The sequence below is a fragment of the Rhynchophorus ferrugineus genome, unplaced genomic scaffold, assembly GCF_030347505.1.
Source record: "Rhynchophorus ferrugineus isolate W39M unplaced genomic scaffold, kcgeb_rfMv2 rfM7, whole genome shotgun sequence".
Taxonomy (NCBI): Eukaryota; Metazoa; Arthropoda; class Insecta; order Coleoptera; family Curculionidae; genus Rhynchophorus; species Rhynchophorus ferrugineus.
This window is the reverse complement of record NW_027472586.1, coordinates 7,203,273-7,229,262: the sequence shown is the minus strand read 5'-3', so window position 1 is coordinate 7,229,262 and position 25,990 is coordinate 7,203,273. Positions and strand designations below refer to the sequence as shown.

Below are 25,990 nucleotides of genomic sequence, written 5' to 3'. Positions count from 1 at the left end.
AATGTGATTATTATTTATTTTTGGTTTTTGTTAAAGTTTTTAGTGATTAAGTAGGTTTATTTTTGAAAAAAATTTTGTAATAAAACAGAATTTGTCCTTTTTCCTATGCAGAAACATTGTTATTATTATAGATTTTTTTTTGACATGCTCAATATTGTCCAGACAATCTTCCATGTGATTATTATTTATTTTTGGTTTTTGTTAAAGTTTTTAGTGATTAAGTAGGTTTATTTTTGAAAAAAATTTTGTAATAAAACAGAACTTGTCCTTTTTCCTATGCAGAAACATTTTTATTATTATAGATTTTTTTTGACATGCTCAATATTGTCCAGACAATGTTCCATGTGATTATTATTTATTTTTGGTTTTTCTTAAAGTTTTTAGTGATTAAGTGGGTTTATTTTTGAAAAAAATCTGAAATAAAACAGAACTTGTCCTTTTTCCTATGCAGAAACATTTTTATCATTATAGATTTTTTTTTGACATGCTCAATATTGTCCAGACAATCTTCCATGTGATTATTATTTATTTTTGGTTTTTGTTAAAGTTTTTAGTGATTAAGTGGGTTTATTTTTGAAAAAAATCTGAAATAAAACAGAACTTGTCTTTTTTCCTATACAGAAACATTTTTATTATTGTAGATTTTTTTTGACATGCTCAATATTGTCCAGACAATCTTCCATGTGATTATTATTTATTTTTGGTTTTTGTTAAAGTTTTTAGTGATTAAGTAGGTTTATTTTTGAAAAAAATCTGAAATAAAACAGAACTTGTCCTTTTTCCTATGCAGAAACATTTTTATTATTATAGATTTTTTTTGACATGCTCAATATTGTCCAGACAATGTTCCATGTGATTATTATTTATTTTTGGTTTTTCTTAAAGTTTTTAGTGATTAAGTGGGTTTATTTTTGAAAAAAATCTGAAATAAAACAGAACTTGTCCTTTTTCCTATGCAGAAACATTTTTATTATTATAGATTTTTTTTGACATGCTCAATATTGTCCAGACAATGTTCCATGTGATTATTATTTATTTTTGGTTTTTCTTAAAGTTTTTAGTGATTAAGTGGGTTTATTTTTGAAAAAAATCTGAAATAAAACAGAACTTGTCCTTTTTCCTATGCAGAAACATTTTTATTATTATAGATTTTTTTTGACATGCTCAATATTGTCCAGACAATGTTCCATGTGATTATTATTTATTTTTGGTTTTTCTTAAAGTTTTTAGTGATTAAGTGGGTTTATTTTTGAAAAAAATCTGAAATAAAACAGAACTTGTCCTTTTTCCTATGCAGAAACATTTTTATTATTATAGATTTTTTTTGACATGCTCAATATTGTCCAGACAATGTTCCATGTGATTATTATTTATTTTTGGTTTTTGTTAAAGTTTTTAGTGATTAAGTAGGTTTATTTTTGAAAAAAATTTTGTAATAAAACAGAACTTGTCCTTTTTCCTATGCAGAAACATTTTTATTATTATAGATTTTTTTTGACATGCTCAATATTGTCCAGACAATGTTCCATGTGATTATTATTTATTTTTGGTTTTTCTTAAAGTTTTTAGTGATTAAGTGGGTTTATTTTTGAAAAAAATCTGAAATAAAACAGAACTTGTCCTTTTTCCTATGCAGAAACATTTTTATTATTATAGATTTTTTTTGACATGCTCAATATTGTCCAGACAATGTTCCATGTGATTATTATTTATTTTTGGTTTTTGTTAAAGTTTTTAGTGATTAAGTGGGTTTATTTTTGAAAAAAATCTTAAATAAAACAGAACTTGTCTTTTTTCCTATACAGAAACATTTTTATTATTGTAGATTTTTTTTATTGACATGCTCAATATTGTCCAGACAATCTTCTATGTGATTATTATTTATTTTTGGTTTTTGTTAAAGTTTTTAGTGATTAAGTAGGTTTATTTTTGAAAAAAATCTGAAATAAAACAGAACTTGTTCTTTTTCCTATGCAGAAACATTTTTATTATTATAGATTTTTTTTTGACATGCTCAATATTGTCCAGACAATGTTCAATGTGATTATTATTTATTTTTGGTTTTTGTTAAAGTTTTTAGTGATTAAGTAGGTTTATTTTTGAAAAAAATTTTGTAATAAAACAGAATTTGTCCTTTTTCCTATGCAGAAACATTGTTATTATTATAGATTTTTTTTTGACATGCTCAATATTGTCCAGACAATGTTCAATGTGATTATTATTTATTTTTGGTTTTTGTTAAAGTTTTTAGTGATTAAGTAGGTTTATTTTTGAAAAAAATTTTGTAATAAAACAGAACTTGTCCTTTTTCCTATGCAGAAACATTTTTATTATTATAGATTTTTTTTGACATGCTCAATATTGTCCAGACAATGTTCCATGTGATTATTATTTATTTTTGGTTTTTCTTAAAGTTTTTAGTGATTAAGTGGGTTTATTTTTGAAAAAAATCTGAAATAAAACAGAACTTGTCCTTTTTCCTATGCAGAAACATTTTTATTATTATAGATTTTTTTTGACATGCTCAATATTGTCCAGACAATGTTCCATGTGATTATTATTTATTTTTGGTTTTTGTTAAAGTTTTTAGTGATTAAGTGGGTTTATTTTTGAAAAAAATCTTAAATAAAACAGAACTTGTCTTTTTTCCTATACAGAAACATTTTTATTATTGTAGATTTTTTTTATTGACATGCTCAATATTGTCCAGACAATCTTCTATGTGATTATTATTTATTTTTGGTTTTTGTTAAAGTTTTTAGTGATTAAGTGGGTTTATTTTTGAAAAAAATCTGAAATAAAACAGAACTTGTTCTTTTTCCTATGCAGAAACATTTTTATTATTATAGATTTTTTTTTGACATGCTCAATATTGTCCAGACAATGTTCAATGTGATTATTATTTATTTTTGGTTTTTGTTAAAGTTTTTAGTGATTAAGTAGGTTTATTTTTGAAAAAAATTTTGTAATAAAACAGAATTTGTCCTTTTTCCTATGCAGAAACATTGTTATTATTATAGATTTTTTTTTGACATGCTCAATATTGTCCAGACAATGTTCAATGTGATTATTATTTATTTTTGGTTTTTGTTAAAGTTTTTAGTGATTAAGTAGGTTTATTTTTGAAAAAAATTTTGTAATAAAACAGAACTTGTCCTTTTTCCTATGCAGAAACATTTTTATTATTATAGATTTTTTTTGACATGCTCAATATTGTCCAGACAATGTTCCATGTGATTATTATTTATTTTTGGTTTTTCTTAAAGTTTTTAGTGATTAAGTGGGTTTATTTTTGAAAAAAATCTGAAATAAAACAGAACTTGTCCTTTTTCCTATGCAGAAACATTTTTATTATTATAGATTTTTTTTTGACATGCTCAATATTGTCCAGACAATGTTCCATGTGATTATTATTTATTTTTGGTTTTTGTTAAAGTTTTTAGTGATTAAGTGGGTTTATTTTTGAAAAAAATCTGAAATAAAACAGAACTTGTCTTTTTTCCTATACAGAAACATTTTTATTATTGTAGATTTTTTTTATTGACATGCTCAATATTGTCCAGACAATCTTCCATGTGATTATTATTTATTTTTGGTTTTTGTTAAAGTTTTTAGTGATTAAGTGGGTTTATTTTTGAAAAAAATCTGAAATAAAACAGAACTTGTTCTTTTTCCTATGCAGAAACATTTTTATTATTATAGATTTTTTTTTGACATGCTCAATATTGTCCAGACAATGTTCAATGTGATTATTATTTATTTTTGGTTTTTGTTAAAGTTTTTAGTGATTAAGTAGGTTTATTTTTGAAAAAAATTTTGTAATAAAACAGAACTTGTCCTTTTTCCTATGCAGAAACATCGTTATTATTATAGATTTTTTTTTGACATGCTCAATATTGTCCAGACAATGTTCAATGTGATTATTATTTATTTTTGGTTTTTGTTAAAGTTTTTAGTGATTAAGTAGGTTTATTTTTGAAAAAAATTTTGTAATAAAACAGAACTTGTCCTTTTTCCTATGCAGAAACATTTTTATTATTATAGATTTTTTTTGACATGCTCAATATTGTCCAGACAATGTTCCATGTGATTATTATTTATTTTTGGTTTTTCTTAAAGTTTTTAGTGATTAAGTGGGTTTATTTTTGAAAAAAATCTGAAATAAAACAGAACTTGTCCTTTTTCCTATGCAGAAACATTTTTATTATTATAGATTTTTTTTGACATGCTCAATATTGTCCAGACAATCTTCCATGTGATTATTATTTATTTTTGGTTTTTCTTAAAGTTTTTTGTGATTAAGTGGGTTTATTTTTGAAAAAAATCTGAAATAAAACAGAACTTGTCCTTTTTCCTATGCAGAAACATTTTTATTATTATAGATTTTTTTTGACATGCTCAATATTGTCCAGACAATGTTCCATGTGATTATTATTTATTTTTGGTTTTTGTTAAAGTTTTTAGTGATTAAGTGTTGTTTTTTCTTGAAAAAATTCTAAAATTAAACTGAACTTGTGCTTATTTCTATAAAGAAACATTTTTATTATTGTAGTATAATTTTTAGAATGTTACCACAAAATCATATGGGGATTGTTATTTTAATGTTACGTTGCATAAATACTAATGCTTATAATTAATAATTGATTCATAAACGATTAATAATTCGTAAACATATGACAGTGACACTAATTTTTGTTGAAAGTCTTAAAAGTGACATTTAATAATATATAAAAAACTTGTAACTTGACAGTGACAGTGACACTGATATTTTATTTGGTTTTTTAGTATTAAATATTTACCTATGTTACCCAGAACATTATATAATACATGTTGGGCTATTTCCGCATTCTTTTTCTTCCTCACTGCTAAGACAATAGGATACCAATTACAATATCGCAATAATTAACCTCCCCTTGTCAGTAATAAAACATTATTTACTTGTCATAAAGTTATTAGAACATTTACAGTTACCTGTAATCCCTTTACCCCACCGTAATATTGGAATGAAAGTCATAAAAAGTTTGTTTACGTAAAAACAGATATAAAAAATAATTGCTACCTGTTTATTTACATTTTATATAGGTTACCTTATTTTTTTATTCAATTTATTATTTATATTCTAATAAAAACCGGTAAAGCCATTTCATGTTTTGAATGGATTTAACTTTTGAGGATTTTTTTATAACCGTTATCTTCTTGACCGTGTTTTCTGTTATTTTCATCGAAAAAGGGAATTCGGTTTTAGGTCCTATTGTTTATTGTCCTGGTACTAATGTTAATTATATAATTGCATATAATTGTGTGTATAGTAGGATTGCTAAAGTAGCTCACAGGAGAGGTAACGCACTAATATATTGGTTGAAAAGTCCCGGGCCTAAACATAGATGGCGCTAGTTTTGTTGTATTCGCCGCTTTCTGAGTGAAGTTGCGGAGCTAACATCGTAAAGATATCAAAAGAATGTGTTGGTTTTATATTGCATGAGTATTTGAATATGAGAAAGCTCTGTGCAAAGTGAGTGTCGCGTTTGCTCACTGTTGATCAAAAACAAGAACGTGTTGATGATTTTGGGTAGTGTTTGGTCATGTTTAAACGTAACAAACCGGATTTTTTGCTTCGATGTGGGACAATAGACGATACATGGATCCATCACTTCACTCCGGGATTAAAACGATCGTCATCTGAGTGGACAGCAACTGGTGAATTTCGTCCAAAACGCCCGAAAGCACAACAATCGGCTGGGAAGGCTATGGCCTCGGTATTTTGGGATGTGTGTGGTGTAATATTCATCAAATATCTTGAGAAGGGAAACACCATCAACAATGAATATTGTATGGCGTTATTGGAGTGTTTGAAGACCGAAATTGCACAGAAACGACCGCATATGACAAAGGAAAAAAATTGTTTCATCAAGACAACGCACCGGACCGTGTCACAAGTCAATCAAAACAATGGCAAAACTACATGAATTGAACTTCGACCGTATTCACCATATTCGATTCCCAGCGATTACTGGCTGTTCGTAGACCTTAAAAAAATGCTCATCGGTAAGAAATTTCGCTTGAATGAAGAAGAGGTTTATTTTAAAGCAAAAGATAAATAGTCCCACAAGAGTGGTATTGAAATGTTAGAGCGGCGCTGGAATGATTCTGTGGCTCTTGATGGCAATTTTGAACAAGAAAATCGCTTTGTTTGTTACGCCTGGCACTTTTCAGCCTATGTGTTATGTTTTATATAGATAGTCTTATATAGATAGTAGATAATATAGATATATTACTAGTTTTAAGTTAACAGGTCAATTGAAAAGTCCCCGGCCTGACACATAGATGGCTCTACTAGAATTAAATCTACATGTTCTTTAGTTAGTCCATAACCGTCAAACGATGCGTGTATAAGTTTGACAGCTGTCGGATCATTAGTTTGTGATTTATAGCATTTTGAGTGAATCAACGTTTGTTATTGTGAAAAAAATGGAATGAAGTTGAAGTTGTTGTTGAAGCAAAAACTTTGCTTGATGCCGAGTTTCCGGACACTGCCCCAGGAAAATCAACCATCAATGATTGGTGTGCTAAGTTTAGACGTGGTAAAATGAGCACCAAAGATAGTGAACGCAGTGGACGCCCAAAAGAGGTTGTTACCGACGAAAACATTAAAAAAATCCACAAAATGATTTTGAATAACCGTAAATGGAGACTAAATGAATTAGCAGACACTCTTAAGATATCAACTGAACGTGTACATCATATAATTAACGAATATTTGGGTATGAGAAAGCTCTGTGCAAAGTGGGTGCCACGCGAGCTCCCACTTTTTGGGTCGATATGTGACTATAGATGAAACATAATTCCATCATTTCACTCCGAAGTCCAATCGATATTCTTCCGAGTGGACTGCTCACGAAGAACCCGCTCCAAAGCGTGGGAAAACGTAGTCGGCTGCCAAGGTTATGGCGTCTGTATTTTGGGATGCACATGGAATAATTGACTACCTTAAAAAAGGAAGGACCATCAACAGCGACTATTACAAAGCGTTATTCGACCGTTTGAAGGACGAAATCGCCGAAAAATCCATGAATTGGGCTTCGAATTGCTTCCTTATACACCGTATTCTCCAGATCTGGCCGCCAGCGACTATTTTCTGTTCTCAAATCGCAAAAGAATGCTCGCTAGAAAGAAATTTTCGTCGAATGGAGAGGTGATCGACGAGACTGAGGCCACTTTTAAGCAAAGGACAAATCGTACTACAAAAATGGTATCGAAAAGTTGGAGGGTGGCTATAATTCGTGTATCACCCTTGAAAGGAATTATGTTGAATAAAAAAAACTAATTTTGATATATAATGTGTTTTACTATGATAGGCCGGGGACTTTTCAATTGACCTGTTATATAATTAGATTTAAGTTATTGTAAAGACAATTTGTACGTTAGTCGGCAACCAGTAGTAACAATGTAATAAATATATTAAAAAACTATTTATCTAATTTAAGTGAACAAAAACATAAAGTGATTTTGACAAAATATGGAATTTAAAGTACCTTAATTACATTTCTGTTCGACCTATTAGGAATCCGAGAAGACGTATAGGAAAAGAAGAGACAAAAAGCGCGTGGCCGCGAGAAATATGATCGTGGCCGGGCTTCACGCGTACAGTACACGCGAAAACGCAGACGAATCGGTCAGAAAAACCGGCGGCTTCGTCGATAAGTACCATCGACCACCGACCATCGATATTCGAATCGGTTTGACACGGTAACGTTCGGTCATTCTCTTCGCGGGCCGATTGTGTGAATATTTTTCGGCTTCTTGTGTCCGGGCCCGGTGAAACAGGCCTCCGCCGATGTCGCCGGTCAGTTGAACCTGTCGCTCCTTGTTCTGTCTCCGCCCGGGGACGAGATCCACTGTCGCCATGGCCACTTCCAGGGATTTCGAGCTGGATTTCTACGCGATAAACCTATCAGGTACGTTCAGGTGTCCATATGCGTTGCACTCGACGTAAAAATGAATGAACTCGGTTTGAAATAACGAACATAACCTTACCGGTGCTCCTTGAATACGTAATCAGCTGACGGCATTCCATAAAGGTAGACCAGCAAGCCGCCAACACCATGAATGTTTATTTAATACATTCGTTTAGAAAGTATTTTTGTTCAGTAATGTTGTTTTTAACGACTAAAGACTGTAAACAAACTGATTTGAATAATATTGTGACGTTGAGATTGTTACTATAAAAAAGAAGTTTGCATTGTTATTAAATAGCAACATAAATAATTGGTGAATAATGAATAATTCTAGCGTAACTAATATCAATTATATAATCGTTATATGTACCTTTTCGATATCAGAACTTCATCCGCTTCTTTTAAATCATTCTCGGGCACTCAACAATCCTCCAAAATTATATTCTGTGTTTTTACAATGCTGTCCGGTATTCGATTCCTATTTTCTTGATTCTACAAAGTCTCCAAGCCTTGTACAACAACTACAGACCGATATTTTTATAAAGGAATGGAAGGAAGTTACCAGTAATCATATATAGTCTATTCAAAATAACAGTGAACTAACGTCATCACGATATCGAATGTATTGAACTTCGAACTTTGAAAACTTTGAACAGAAACGAGATAATAGATGCATTAGATGTACCTTATTTATTTATTATTACAATTTACAAGAACGTTATATTATTTAGATTAGAATTTTGTTATATATCAAAGCCAAAATGAGATAAGACTCAAGGTTGACGTGACAACATTGCGACATTTTGACGTCATAAATTTGACGTTTGAGATTTGGAGTGATTTCTAGGTTAGGATCTTTTTTTCAATTAATTATTACTATTTCATATTTTTAATTGTAACATTAAATACACTAACGAAGCTATTAATAACGTATACTACCAATTATAATGAAACCAATTATTTTAAATATATTCTTGAAATTAGATGAATTTCGTTTTTATTATACATAGAAATAGAAAAAAGGACCAACATATCGTAAGAAATACTGCAGAATTTCAAAACAATGAAATACAAACTTCTTCTGTACAAATTTCAATTCACAGAACCTGGAAACTAACATTGACAGGTGTTCAAGTTCGTGAGTGAATCCTCACTTGCTTGAAAGTGTATGTGTTTAGATATAGGCCAAGAAGATGTCCAATTTTGTTTTGTGGATTATCTCTAAACTGGTAATACAACAAGCTCCAACTATTATTGTAGTATTTTGGATTAATTAGTTTAATTTATATTTATAGAATGAAAGTATGAATTATTATTGTATAACCTAACATAGCTTTTCTTGTAGAAACCGAAAATCAGGTTATGTTGCGATTTCTAGGTTAGGATCTTCGTTTCAATTAATTATTACTATTTCTTTTTTTTAATTGTAACATTAAATACACTAACGCAGCTATTAATAACGTATACTCCCAATTATAATGAAACCAATTATTTTAAATATATTCTTGAAATTAGATGAATTTCCTTTTTATTATACATACAAATAAAAAAAGGACCAACATATCGTAAGAAATACTGTAGAATTTCAAAATAATGAAATACAAACTTATTCTGTACAAATTTCAATTCCCAGAACTTGGAAACTAACATTAACAGGTGTTCAAGAGTCACTTTCAAAAGAATTATAAGTATCCTGTATCAGAACAGACTTAGTGAATCCTTACTTGCTTGAAAATGTATGTGTTTAGATATAGACCAAGAAGATGTCCAATGTTATTTGTGGATTATCTCTAAACTGGTAATACAACAAGCTCTAACTATTATTGTAGTATTTTGGATTAATTACTTTAATTTATATTTATAGAATGAAAGTATGAATTATTATTGTATAACCTAACATAGCTTTTCTTGTAGAAACCGAAAATCAGGTAATGTTGCGATTTCTAGGTTAGGATCTTCGTTTCAATTAATTATTACTATTTCTTTTTTTTTAATTGTAACATTAAATACACTAACGAAGCTATTAATAACGTATACTACCAATTATAATGAAACCAATTATTTTAAATATATTCTTGAAATTAGATGAATTTCCTTTTTATTATACATACAAATAGAAAAAAGGAGCAACATATCGTAAGAAATACTGCAGAATTTCAAAACAATGAAATACAAACTTCATCTATACAAATTTCAATTCCCAGAACCTGGAAACTAACATTGACAGGTGTTTAAGAGCCACTTTCAAAAGAATTACAAGTATCCTGTATCAGAACAAAATTAGTGAATCCTTACTTGCTTGAAAGTGTATGTGTTTAGATACAGGCCAAGAAGATGTCCAATTTTGTTTGTCGATTATCTCTAAACTGGTAATACAACAAGCTCTAACTATTATTGTAGTATTTTGGATTAATTACTTTAATTTATATTTATAGAATGAAAGTATGAATTATTATTGTATAACCTAACATAGCTTTTCTTGTAGAAACCGAAAATCAGGTTATGTTGCGATTTCTAGGTTAGGATCTTCGTTTCAATTAATTATTACTATTTCTTTTTTTTTAATTGTAACATTAAATACACTAACGCAGCTATTAATATCGTATTCTACCAGTTATGACGAAACCAATTAATTTAAATATACTGCTGAAATTAGATGAAGCCATTCGAAAATTAATTAACAATGGCAAATAGCTATGCTCAACAGCTATTAGCTCCGAGTAATCGGTGTGGTACAGTTTTTATCGTCTCGATTACATTGTCGTAAATATTAATCATATATAAAATCGCATTAACTGAAAACTGTATACGTTCAAGTTATGTGAACAACGGTATATATTCTCAATTAAACAGTTGGTATGCGCGGTATGATAGTTATCCAACTTCGGAATCAACCTCCGATTCCTGTTACCGCTCGCAATTGGATAAAATGTATTTGTTTAGTTATTTATTACGCAATATGTTGTTGTAGTAACGTGCAACTGTACGATATGCGGCGGGGAAACCGAAAGACATAGATCGGGTTGCGTTTGAAGCATCCGGTCATCCTTGGAAAACATTTGAACCTTTCGCTTTTTTCTCGTCTCACATGCCCAACCGTTTCTTTCGATTGGCAGGATAAGTTGGATAAAACGATATATATATATATATATATATATATATATATATATATATATATATATATATATATATATATATATATATATATATATATATATATATATATATTCTGGGAGTTCTGGTTTGAATAGCCTTCTCTACCTGAATATCTATTGTAATAATTCTTTGCAATACCCGATATCAAGTAAATTGGATTAAAAATGCAGTGATAGGGAGGAAGATGTAGTACTCTGTGGCTATAACATTCAGTTATTTGATTTATAATGTATCTTTTCTCAGGCTTATTTCTAAAAAAGTAAATTACATAAAATTCAATGAAATATTTCATTTATATTTACCAAGTAACAATTTGAAATAGTTTATTCGTTGACATATTTTCCTCGAGACTTATTTTATGTACTTTAAGCCATTTCTTAATTGCAGCCTTTGTTGATGCACTTGTTGGGATTTTCTCCACCAGTGTACTATATAGATGGTAAATATGGTGCATTGTACATAACAGTAACTGATAGTTCCTCCAAGTTGTTTAAAAGCTGATTTTCAAACTACTGCAAAGACCAGTTATGGTTCATTTCTCCATGGTAGTTACCCTTGGAGTTAGAGGAAAACATTTATTCTGCACCAGAAATAAAACCATTCCTGTTTCCAGCATGAATAACTATATGTCTGCAGTGAATTATTAATAAATATTTAAACTAACAAAACCTAATCGATAGTTATTCCAACGTTTACCTTTTTGACTGACACATATTGGTCACGTGTGTCATTATTGTTTTGAATTGACTATATGTAATGTACTGCATCCCGTAATTGGGCGTCGATTTCGATTCGTAGCTCGGAAATCGTCGAGATTACATTGGAAACGGGTTTTTTTCTTTCTTTCGGTCGCCGGCGTGGACGCCTTGATTTTTTTATCGAGTCGCCAACTCTGCCCACGTCTTCGCGCGGCTACGCATTCCTCGGATGCTTGGGGAAGGTTGTAAATAAACGGTTAAACGGTAATGAAATGTCTTCTATTCGGTGTAAGATGGCCGAGAGTGTGGGTTCGCACAAATTATTTGACACACGCGGTTGTGTAAGGCTGCGTTGCGCTGGCTACGGACTTTCTTTTCTTTTGTTTCGGTTTTTTTCTGACGTTTGACAAATTGTCAAATTTACTCGCGCGCCTACTCGGGATGCGTTTGTTTCGTAGGGTTTTCCGTGATTAATTTTCGGGTGTATGGATGGTTTCCTGCGTCTCTTTTGTGTTGTTTCCTGTCTCACATTTGATATATTGTATATATTATTCATATGTTTAAGTTAGCGTTGGGAACTACCGAAAACAGTCGAAACAGTCTATAGTCCCTAGACAGTCGTTAGTCAAAAAACTAGACACTGAAAATAATAATTACTATTTTCCGTCAAATGCAGGGTTCGGCTGTTTTGTTCTATTCGTGATGTCAGACGAAGATGTCCAAACCCTTTGCAACGGCAGTATAAGCGAAACGGAGATGTATATATTCCTTCAAGTACTAACTTTAAAAAAGAAAAAGAAAAAAAAATACTGAATACTATTAACATGCAATTTATAATTTCATTTTAAACGAAGTAGAATTACTTTTATATTTGAATGTTCTGTGTATCTGTAAAATGAAATGCAATTTTTCTCCGGAGTGGAGTGGAAATAAAAATTAAACGCATACCTAATCATAGCAAAAAAAACTAATCCATGACATAATTAACAATGATCGCACAGTAACTTACAGAGCCTTTTTAAATAAACTAAATGCTTTATTTATTATTGAACGGAAATATTTTTTAACAAAAATCGAGAGAGCAATCGAAATATTACCTATTATTGACTTATTAGGGGATTGTTGTTGTTGGTTGTAATATGTGATGAATTAAAAAATTATTAAAATTGTTGACATGTTTTTTATGTTTTACCTCGATTTTTTAAGGCTGTCAAATTTGTGCGATTACCTTTCTTACTATTAATATCAAAGTACTGTCTGTACAATAAAACAGCCAATACATATGATCAACGTTTAAGACGTCATAACGTCACAATGCTACCGCATCAAACTGTATTTTAGGTTTACAACGTTTTCCGGTTTATAAATTCTAAATATTAGTGATCGTTTTGTAAAATTTTGTGAACATTTGACAACACTGTTGACTAGTACCAACACAAATTTAGTTTTATAGATTGATTTGGTTACATGTTTCGCATCATGCTGTCATTATGTTTTCGGTTAACTAAATTAAAATAAAAGGAAATGATCCTGTATTGAATTTTTTACAAACTATATCTGGCAGTATAATGGAAATCATCTATCATTGGATAACGTACATTGGCTGTTTTATTGGAAGGATTATTCGGAGAGTTTGTGATGTTTACCTATTGATTTTTTAATGACATTTTTGGCAGTTTATCAAAATTATTTCCGGATGTATTGTCGTCGCATTGTTACTGTCACTTTCGAGTATGTAGACAATCTGTATTTTGACATTTGACAAATTTTCAATTTTATTCAAGTCTATTTTAGGATGTATTTGTTTTATATGTTATTTTATTATACAATAAAACAGCCAATACACATCATCAACATTTAAGACGTTATAACGTCACAATGCTACCGCATCAAACTGTATTTTAGGTTGACAACGTTTTTCGGTTTATAAATTCTAATTATTAGTGATCGTTTTGTAAAATTTTGTGAACATTTGACAACACTGTTGACTAGTATCAACACAAATTTAGCTTTATACAAGATATACGTGCTTTGTAACATTTTCCCTATATTTCTGTGACATTGTAAGTTGTTAGTATTGTTTATAAGCATACTAGGATACACTCACTTTTTGTGAGATTCCTTATATTTTTGACATCGGAGATTTGAACTGCCAGACTGGTTAGTTTTATAGGATTTTCAAATGTAATTATTTTCAAAATGTTCGAAGAGTTTTATAACTTTTTAATCTTATCGTTGTATCTATTAGGGTGCCTTGATTTTGTAATATTTTTTCACAATTTTACTGCAAAAGTACCCTTATTCTATTAGGATTTCCATAATTCCTGCCGGGGCATAGATATTTGAAAGATTCCCTTTGATTTCTGTGGTATTTGACATGTTATCAGAATTATTAACGTATTGACATTTTGCTACATTTGAGAAATTATTAACATAATTTACAAGTGTAATAGAATATATACATTTTATGTAATATCTTATGTAATATTTCAACAAAAGTTACAACTTTTTAGTTATCAGACCAATAAATTAGTTTTTAAGGATTTTCTTAACTAATTATTTAATCTAACCTAGATAATTTGACAGGTTGTCGAAGTTAATACGATTTTATTTCATTATACTTTACTTGTTATATATTTTGCGTTATTTTATAGTTTTACGATTCATTTTTACAGTGTGACGGTACATTTATTTACTGGTGGCTGACGTAACGAAATAATGCTAATGATTTGCTAGCAGATAATTAAACGTATATTTTTAAATAATGACTAAAAACAATACCGCTGAGAATTCAAACTATCGCTGTATAATTTAAATGTTACATAAGGAATAATACGATAAAACAGCGCTGTATTTATAGAATAACTGGCAGTATGAGCATTTTATTTGAACACAAGGTTCAAACACAATGTTATATCCGTAAATGGTAATAATAAAATTCATTGCCGGCCTGCTTGATTGAAAAAAAAGTTTTCTGACTGATTATTTTAGTAATCATAATTTAGTGTGACATGATAACCAGTTCTTCTCAAGCCATCAAAATGTATGACGTCACAACGTCCCAGAGTTATTAACTTTGGTTTATAGTTTAACTTGAACAAAATATAATGTGAATAAAATAATGACACATAAATAATGCTATCAAATATGGTTTATTTTAACCTTATAGTACATCGTATGTACATATAGTCTATTCAAGGTTTTTTTAGTAATGCGTCATGGATATTTGTGACGTCGAAAGATTGCAATATTGCCGCATCAACCCCGAGTTTTATACAAGAAAATCTTAATCTAAATAAAATAATTGAACAAAAATTTTATCAAATATAATTTATGTTAACATTATAGTATAACTAAAATTATAGTTAATTATACAGCCACAATAATTTGTAGGTAAGAGTTAAAACCTCTTATCACTATTGCTTTCAAGAATTTTGCATACGTCTGACAACTGGTCGCCGTCCAGTTGTCAGATGTACGCTAAATTATTCAACACATTAGTTATAATTAATACAGGTTATAAACTGGCAAACATTATTTTAGCCCTTTGATTATTTTAATTCATTTTAAGTCGCTCTGTAATATATCATATCACTCTTCATGTTTCCTTGCAGTCATTTTGATATGAGCAAATTTCTCCTTATTTTATTCGGTTTTGCTGCATAGTTTTGTTGCAACTGACCCGTTAATTGCAGATTCAGAACATCCAACGACTTTTTTTTGATCTGTTATAATAGAAAACATTGTGGCCAAGCATTATTTGATTGCTTAATTTACAACGACTTTCGAACTTGTTGACTTTTTCGTCCACTTGTTTAACCTATTATGTTTTATTGACTGTTGAAATACATCTAACATATTGTGTTTGAGGCTAGTTAACATCTATCGCGGAATTTTACCGCGAATGAAAAATTCTCTAACGCTCGATCTGCGGCGGCTGGATACACGGGTTGTTTTAAAACAAAACGTCGAATCTTTGTTCACAAAACGGCGACTTCGAACCGCTATCTGTTTGACCCGTACGTGCTGCTACAAGCTCAGCACGACATCCTGTATCGAAATGGAAGTCCTTATATGATAGCTCGATAACCAGTTCCTCAGTACTATATTTAGATTGCGAACGGCTATTATTTTCGGTACTTAGACGGTACCGTGATACGAGGGAGGTCGTAACTGATCGGTCAGTCAGTAAGGACTTTGAGTAATGAGGTTCTCTTGACGTATGTCAAATTTGTCGCCACGCCTACTAGAATATATTTATTTTCTGCGACTTTCAACTATTAATTTTCAGTTGTATGGATAATTTTATACCTTTATTTTTTATGAATTGTCAAAACTACACAAATTGTACACGCCTACTGTGACACTTTTTGTTTTGTCCGATTTTCGAATATTATTTTATAGGTTTATGTCCATGAGGTTTATTTTCTAGGGTTTTTTTCTAACGTTGGGAACTTTCGACTGAAATTGACTATCAACTGTTTAGTTCTCGACTACTTTTTAGTATCGACTGTTTCAGTCGCTATTTTCGGTCCGATTTTATTACTGTTTACTATCGACTTCGTTTCATTCGTTCGACTGATTTTTAACATTCTGGCTCTGTTGCCCTAGCTGCGAACTTGACAAAAGTTTATCGAATTTATGCTTATATATAGTTTTATCATTTTTTTGGTAGTTTGCTTGTAAACAACAATATACTCTATATTAATATAGCAGCATTTTGGAATGAATTTTGAATGAGTTTGTTTTATACTAACTTAAATACTCCACTGTTTTATATATTTTATATGGCTATTCATTTTTTGCAAGATCTTATAGTATACCACTATGATCAAGATATATTAAGATCTTTAAAATAAACAGCTACGTTCTTTATGGCATATGAAGCTATTTTAATATTAAGGGAGAAAACATTCGAAACTGATACAAAATACGAATTAGTTCGATACGATTCTACTTACAATTTAGTATCATTTTTAAGTTACGGTTATTGGCCAGTAACGGTTAGTCATTATACTTGACGGTATGAACTGATTTTAAAACAAGAAAAAAAGTATGAGACGTAACAAAAAACATGTTGCAATTTGTTTTGTGTTTTTTTTTGGAGTGGTATTAAAATGTAGCGTGGAATACTGTTAGCAATTCTGTTAAGTATTATAGTAACTATATATATATATATATATATATATATATATATATATATATATATATATATATATATATATATATATATATATATATATATATATATATATATATATATAAATTATTTCTACAATGATCCATAATCGTCCTTTTGAATTGTGATTTTTTCATCATCATGTTATACACTTATTTTTTATAGAAACCAAAATAAAGGTTTGATTGGCTTGGATATATTGAATTACGAAAGTTTAACAATAGGCGATACTTAAATAATAAATAATTTCAATTATTTTTTATCGTTATTATTTACGTCGTTCTGATATAACATTTTTAAGGCTTATTTTATGATAATAGTAAATTGATTAGAAATCACCAATCATTTTTTCAGGAACGACATGTCCAACGAAATCGACTTCAGACAGCTAATTTTATTTGAAAAGAAAGCTCATTACAAATCGAAGAAGATAAGTCGTAAAAGTGTTTCAGCCTGCAGCCACTGTTCATGCAACTGTTACGTAATATATCTACTATTTTTTGTCGTGGCTCATGTACGATCAGTTAGTTAATGGCCTAAATCTTTTCCTACTAGTTTTAGTTTGAGGTTATCTCGTACGTTTTGGAGAGAAAGGAAAAAACACGTTACTGTTTATATCTGTAATATTATAGGAATTAATTTTGAGGGACTTCTTAGCTGCTTAAAGACACACATTTTGCAAATAAGACTATCACTAGGGACACCAAGAGTAACCAAGACAGTTTTCAGCTTCTACCGATGTTGTGTCTTGTCTGTAGAAAGCTTGAACATCTTAATAGTTTGGAAATGTTAAAATGCATACGTTGATACTACAATTTAGAGAGACAACTACATTTATTTTTGGTTTTTTATTCTACGCAGAGGGATAGATTTTGTTTCATTTTAGTATTTTATCAAGATGTGTTTGGATTTGTTTGATGCTGTTAGTGGATCTTTGTAACATGCTAAGATGGCTGTCTCCTCTGCATATGTTGTCACAATAGTGATTTTTGTCTTTCACATTTGTTTACGTTAATACTTCTTGTTCTCACCAATATATATCTCTAATTAGAACATATAAAATCATAATCATCTATATACAAGTTTTTCGATATTTTTTGTACTACAATCAAGTTGCTAGTTTATTTAAACAATTTTATTTTTTTCGTGTTACCGTTAGATGTCACGCTTATTAATATGAATAACGGTTATTGACAATCGACGGAATCGTTCCAACGCCACCTTTAAATTATCAATTTTTCTATCGTACTTTTTAGTTTTGCCATAGTGTCGTTTTTTATTCGTCGTTGTATAATTATTATTGCAGCTTATGAAGCCCGAACCGATAAATAACCGACCTGCTTGAATTATATACCTGTTTGATTATTTCTCCGTTGATATTAATGAAGTCGATGCAAATATTTCGCTTCTAAGGCGATTTATACAGCACATGCTCGCTGTTAGGCCGGTACACTTCATGCCAATAGGCTACGGTTCCAGGCTATGTAGAAAATTGATATATTTAATAGCTAAAAATCGTTTTAACTGTACATACAAACTGGGCGAAAAAAGCGTGATATGTTGTGTAATGGTTGCTCGTTTGGCTTGAGGCTGATACATTTTATGGCTCTTGTGCTATTATTGCAGGTTCGTATATGGGATCTTCGTAGTGTTTACTGTTAATTAGTTATGAGTTGGTTTCATTCGTTGGTTTCTCATTTTATGACATTGCAGTTGTTTTGATGCTCGAATTTGAAACCACGATGGACTAAGATGTTCCTCTATCAAATATCAGACGGATGGTTTCAGTAAATGTCGCATTGATGATGATACAGATCAAATAGGACTACATTTGTGTGACTACAGATCACTAAAAAAAGGTTAGAGTATTCGTATTTATGTATAAAATGTGTCTATTTTATTATATTTAGGAAAAATAAAGTTAAAAATAATTATTTATTATTTATATTATTTAAAATAAATACTTATTCAATGAAGCTATACTATATTTTTTTCTCTTTTTATTACATAGTTATTAATCGGTGCTGACTCACTACAATTTGTCTTTATAATAACTTAAATCTAGGTATATATGTGAGAGGACCTATCTTAGTACCTGGTGTAATGATGTTTATCTATTGACACTGCTGTTCTTCTATTAAATACACTTCACTACACTATACTACACACAAGATCAAATTATCATTGTAAGTCCTTATCCCATCCAAGCGTTGTATTACTTTGATGTTAACATGGGAATAGAGCCTGTGTGTAAGGATTACAACTATGACTCTTGAAGCACTGACTTGTTCGAAATCCAGATTATTTTAATATGATTTACGTGAAGAAAATACGAAGATATGGTTTCCTTCTACTGTAAAAGCTAAAATGCTTTTAAGAATGTTTTTAAATTCGAAGTAAGTTCTGTGGCAACACCAACATAATTCAACAAAAGTAATAATTTAGAGTGAACAGAACCTGTTACTATGCTTATCAGGAAATAGCTGCATTTTGTGGGTGTTATTTTCCGTCAAAATGTTATGTTACGTCAAAAGAGTGTTCTATGGCTCAAATAAAGTGGTAATTTTCAAAAATCTATTAAAAAATATCTGAAAAGCCTTTGGTTCTGGAGAAATGTATTACTCATAGTATCTTCGTGAATTGAAGTTGAAGTTTCACTTTCCTTATTTGATACGAAGAAAATCATGCTGATAATCGTTGGTGATGTTGAACCCACAATGAATAGATAATAATTTACGCAGTAAAGCATTTGTTTTATCAGAAAAATTAACGCACAGTCTTCAAACTATAACGAAAATGAGTAATTACAAACAACAAGTCATAGGAATTTTAAATGATATCATTGCTTATTTTAACAACAGTTACCGGGACAGTTAGTAGTTATAGACATTAAAATGCCAAAGACACCAGCTGAATACTAATGAAGAAAATGATAATCACGTCGCGCATACCGTGCTTCAATGGAAACACGTTAAATCGACTAAGACTCCTGTCGGTCTATGGTAGATTTGCCGTTGGTGTATGTATTGGTATTTCGTCATGAAACCAACCGGCGAATTTTTAATTAGAATTTTAATTGCCGAATATGAAATTATTTGTTCTTACGAAACACCATCAGTATTTTCGTATTTGAGACTTATACAGCGTGTTTTCGGCCTATATGGTGTATTAGTTTTGAAGGAATTACAAAAGATGGCGTTAATAGTATCAAATCGTATTAAGCCATCGTATACTTTGGTCATGTAACTAATCATGTTGTTTGGTTCTGTGGTAAATTCATCAAAATATAACAGAGAACCTAACCTAACTGTTAAATTTATGAAGGTCTTCGTGTAATTTATTGAATTAAACTATGCTTCCCTTATTAAACACTTTATTAATAACACTAACTATTATACAACTAATTAACTAATGAAAATATATGAATGTTTGATTGTTGAATGGATGATTGTTGATCTTATTCTGTGGTCAGTTTGCGATAAGAAGAAGAGGCCTGACGTCACCACAAATTAGACTGTTTTAATATTTCTCTATATTCTTTAAAATTTGTTTATTAGATTGTTATTAGTCATTGCCGACTAACCTACAATTTATCTTTACAATAACTTAAATCGTCGCAATGTTGCCGCATCAACTCTGAGTTTTAGTTCAATTGGGCTTTGATATACAACAAAATTCTATTCTAAATAAAATAATTGAACAAAAATGTTATCAAATATAATTTAAGTTAACATTATAATACATCTAAAAACTACAGTTAATTATACAGCCACAATAGTTTATAGACTAGAGCTATAACCCTCATATTACTATAGCTTTCAAGAATTTTGCACACGTCTGACAACTGGATGACTTTGACAGGCTCATTCGTTTACGTGTTTGAACTAATCAGACATCATTCCATCTCTTTTTATGTGCTGATAATTGTGATTGTCTTCCTATTAACCAATGCATTTTCCTATGTTTGAACATCATCCTTTTCCTTTACTATTTATATGTTCCTTCCAGCGTAGTTTTGCATGAAGATTTATTCCGAGATACTTTACATTTTTGCTATATGGAATGATAGTATTATTTATTGTTATTCGTACTTGTATGGTCTTTTATTTTCAGGGTCCAATTATTTACATTGTCTCTTACATATTGCAACTTTTTCTCTATATAAAATGGCATTTTCCCATATGATATTATTGAATTATTCAGTATATACAGATGTTAATCATGAAGTACATGGTTAACTTCGGGAGAGCCGCTGCGCCTATAGTGAACTGAACAAATTGACCTAAGTACTGTTGCAAGAAATACCGGTAATGAAGAGTAACATACCAGTTGCTATAGCGGTAGAGCATACACTATTACAGCTCTAATGGGACATGTTGCCGCATGCAGAGTACTAACCCGACATAGCTCCTTCTAATTATTACTTGTTTACATTTTTTGTTTTTGTTTTTTTTTGTTCTGGCCTAAAAACCAGGCGGTGGAATGCATGACGCATACCTGGTCGCGTAGATTTGCCCTGGAGTGACAAGTTGGACCGGATTATGTGGGACTGTCTCTGGGCTTACCAATACACTAAACCGAAACCGCCTCACAGTTGACCCCTGTGCATGGCTACTGCTACTGCATTCAACACACGACTGGATACTGTCGTATGGGGGCAAAAGTTATGACTGCAGCGACGGATGGGGTTGTTTCAGCCTGGAAAAGAGGGGAGGTTAGCGGTGACGCGCTGCTAAGCTCCCAGCATGTCGACCAATTCGCGAACAAGCGCGTTTTCAGAAGAACTGAGCTGAATTGTTGTTTGTGGAATTATTGAGATATGAAGTGCTTTATTTCTGGAGTGTCAGTTTCCATATGAATTTGATTATATCTGACAAACCATGGAGCGTTTAAGATTCTCCTGAGGAGTTTATTTTGGAACACTTGAAGTAGTTTCACCTGGTTGGGGGTAACAAACTTGAAGTAGACATTAGATCCGTAGAGGTGTACGAACCTAATTAACATCTTGCAAAATGAGCATTTGATGGAGATGGGAAGTTTGCTAGAAGGGCAGATCAGAGAAGATAGCAGGTCTACTATCCCCAAACCTTTCTGGATTGCTTTCTGGATTCGGGAATGCCAACTTAACTGTCGGTCGAAATGGAGACCCAAGTACGTGACATTATCCAGCCATGGAATTGTAATAGTGTCGATCTTAAGTGGCGAGACGCGCAGTGCGTAGCGCTTCTTACGGAAAATGATGGCCTGGGTTTTCAGCGGGTTGATTTGCAACCTCTAGAATTTGAATCATTTGACTGTATAATCAAGCTGCTTCTGTAAACGTTCTTAAATTGTAACTTCGAACCTGGTGACCGTGAAGAAAGCAGTATCGTCAGCGTAAAAGGCGACGCCAATGTGCTCTTTTCTCGGCAGATCTGGAATAAAGAGGTTAAATAAGACTGGAGCCAGCGGGAAACCTTGAGATACGCCAGCATCAATTTGTTTTCGACTGGAACGTGTTTTCCTGATCTTGACCTGGAACGGTCTGTCTGATAGGTAGTACTGGATGAGAGCGGTTAGATCTTAGGGTTCTTGTTTAGATTGATGAAGTATGGCATACGGTTTGAATATGCTGAAAAAGTGTAAAAATATGTTGATGATTGGATGGCTGTCGAGGCAATATTGCTATTTCGACGCGCTACCGTCCTATTGCCAGAAATATGGGAAAAATTATAGAAAGTTATTGAGAATATTTTGTTCAATATACAGTGTAGCAATATTTTTCAACCAATGCCTTCTTAAGGGGAAAAATAATTGGAACAAATGAAACTACCTTCTAATTATGGGTTTTTGGTAAAAGTTCCTTCCGATATCACCCGGTATGCGATGTTCAATTGCGCCCAAGCCATCGTCGAGCAATTACACAGGTTGTATTATCGAGCTCCGGGCACCAGGTACCTAACCGCGGCCGTAGGAATGTAGGGAGTATAAATAACCGCGACCAGATCGAGACGTCGAAAAATCCCACCAAAGTGGGATACCAGGTTCTCGGGTCAGCATTCGGAAAAATTACGAACGGCTTACGGACGACGAACTGCTTTCCAATCGTCTCGACGGCAACAGGAGTAAAAGAAGAAGAAGAAGAAGAAGAAGAAAGGTTATCTTTGATTAATCATTCACATATTTTATACCGGAAGTTTTAACGGATACTTGAGAGTCTCCTTTATACCTGACAACCTCAAGAATGTATCCCTTTTTTAGTTAATGACATCTGAATTAATTTTGACGGATTTCTGTTGTTAAATCGAGAGTTGACTATTCCCCTTCTTTTCCCTATTTTTTGTTGGCATCATCTGATACTCAGCTTTACAATAACTAGTGGTCGCACTATCATGTTTAATTGTTTCCATTGGCTACAGTGCGTTATGACCGTTTATATCTTAGAGCTCGGATCGATTGTAATTGGTACCAATATCCCATGATGACTTCACTTATCTCGAAGGTTCCATCCCTTATTTTTGATATTTTATGTTATCCAGGGTATTTTTTTATCAACTTCATCACTAAAACGCCCTGTATATTGTGTTTTGTTGCTTGGTAACGTTCGGAAGTGAAAACAATCGAACATTTCAGTATATTTACACATAACAAAAAGTAAATATTAATAAGAGAGCGTCGAGATGAAAATATGGACGGCAGAGATAATATTTTATTAGATCTTATCCGGTTTGGTGTGAATTACGATTAAGATTCGAACAATCAGAGCCCAATTTAATTTAGAACTGTACAATTTTCACCAAAACAATGATTTAGATACAGATAAGCACGGTGAGAACGTCAAAACTTACGTTACACAATGGATATTGTTTGTTTATTATCTAACGAAGATTGTATTATAATAAAAACTGACCGAATATATCCGGTGCCGGTTTGGTTGGCACAGTGGTAAAGGCGACAGGATGGCCCACCTACTGTTGCGATAGTCGCGGGTTCGAATCCTGCTGGGGCTTAGGCAAGAGCGCAAAATCCAACAAGGAAAATGATCACAGTACGTCAGTTAACCAGGCTGGGTATGAGCGGATGTCTTGTTGGATGATTTCTAAGCTGGTTCCTTGGCAGCCGGTAGGATTAATGCCAAGGACCGTGGTTCGAAGACCACGTTAAACTGTAGGTCCAGTCCAGACAAACACTTGTTGGTAAACTTCTCTGGTTATACTTCCAGTTTTCACTGAAATAATTATGTTAACTAATATTAATATGGTAGAAAACTGCCCTGCTTTATACACTGTTTTGTGCCGTTCTTTGTATTCATCCGCTCTCAATTTTTATCACACGCTAAAAATATTTCCAATAAAACTGTATCAACTTAATAGTTAATGGTATAAATACTTGCCTCTTTAACGCATTTTTCTGGCAAAAGGGGGCCCTCCATTATCTCGTTCGTGTTGGAGGTAACTGATTTTAGACACAATCAGTTCCTGATTTTGACTATTGAATGGCTTTGGGAACTTTTTATCGGAATTATCACAAATTTTAAACAACAGTTAGAAATTTATCAAAAAAGCCCCAAAAGAACGTTTCTGATTATTAGCATTAATGCCTTTCTCTTTTTTACTAGAGTTATGTTAAACTTCTCTGGTTATACTTCCAGTTTTCACTGAAATAATTATGTTAACTAATGGTATAAATACTTGCCTCTCTAACGCATTTTTCTGGCAAAAGGGGGTCCTCCATTATCTCGTTCGTATTGGAGGTAACTGATTTTAGACACAATCAGTTCCTGATTTTGACTATTGAATGGCTTTGGGAATTTTTTATCGGAATTATCACAAATTTTAAACAACAGTTAGAAATTTATCAAAAAAAGCCCCAAAAGAACGTTTCTGATTATTAGCATCAATGTCTGTCTCTTTTTTACTAGAGTTATGTTAAACTTCTCTGGTTATACTTCCAGTTTTCACTGAAATAATTATGTTAACTAATGGTATAAATACTTGTCTCTCTAACGCATTTTTATGGTTAGAAATTTATCAAAAAAGCCCCAAAAGAACGTTTCTGATTATTAGCATCAATGTTTTGAATAATTTTGCAGACATATGACAACAGTGTCGACCAGTACCAACAGAAATAGAATTTTATAGACCGATTCGGTTAGATGTTCGGACGCATCAGACTTTATTCAGTCTTTTTTTTACTAGAGTTATGTTAATTAATACAATGAGGGAAAAATCCGCTTCAAGATTAAAATGAATTTTGCGTTTTTACAAACTTAATCTAGCAATATATTCGACGGCATTGATAATGTTCCGTGGCTGTTTTATCGGAATGGTGAGTATAGACCTGAGTATTCGGGGCGAATTTCGTGGGAAAATTGAGCAGAACTGAATTCGGCGAACATTCATGATGAACAGGTTTCAAAATTGGTTCAAAAGTCGTAGTGCGCATGCACTTTGTTTAGTTCCAGTGTTCGCCATAATGACTTCCAGCGCTTGGCAACGAACAGAACGGAGTTCCATTATGGATGACATATGTTTTGGTTTCGAAAAAATAACTCTGTTTTTCTTTGTAATTTATATAACTATAAAGATGTCTTTGGATGATGTGTTTTGTACTTGTTAATGATGAATAATAATACATACAATTATATAAAAACCTCATAAAAGATAGGAAAAATTAAAATATTTATATTTTACTTGCAGGAATGTTATTATCATATCTTTGATTTCTATTTTGCAAATGGTAATTACAAAAAGGAACATGTCAAAATTATGAATTGTTTTTCTTATCTTTCATTGAAAGGAATTACATTTATTGATACTGTCCATAGTAGAAAATTTGTGAAATAATATGGAAAAAGTATTTCACAACTGGTGAGGGAAAAGATATTTAATAATAATTTCATATAAAACAATTATTAACAACATGAAAATATTATGTTTGCCAACTAATTTTATTTAATTTACAGAACAATGCAAATATTTTAAAATGTGACGAACACATCAATATGTAAAAATAACCACCCA

General features: G+C 31.4%; 1 protein-coding gene across 2 annotated transcripts in view; it reads left to right on the top strand.

The window, feature by feature from the left end:
- Window positions 1-7,771: 7,771 nt before the first annotated feature.
- Window positions 7,772-25,990, top strand: part of centrocortin (cerebellar degeneration-related protein 2-like) — a 178,501-nt gene continuing 160,282 nt past the window's right edge. For both annotated transcript variants that reach the window (XM_076409104.1, XM_076409103.1), the window contains exon 1: window positions 7,772-7,955. In XM_076409104.1, coding sequence (XP_076265219.1) covers window positions 7,904-7,955 — 52 coding nt within the window. In that variant the 5' untranslated portion in view covers window positions 7,772-7,903. The remainder of the gene's footprint in view (window positions 7,956-25,990) is intronic.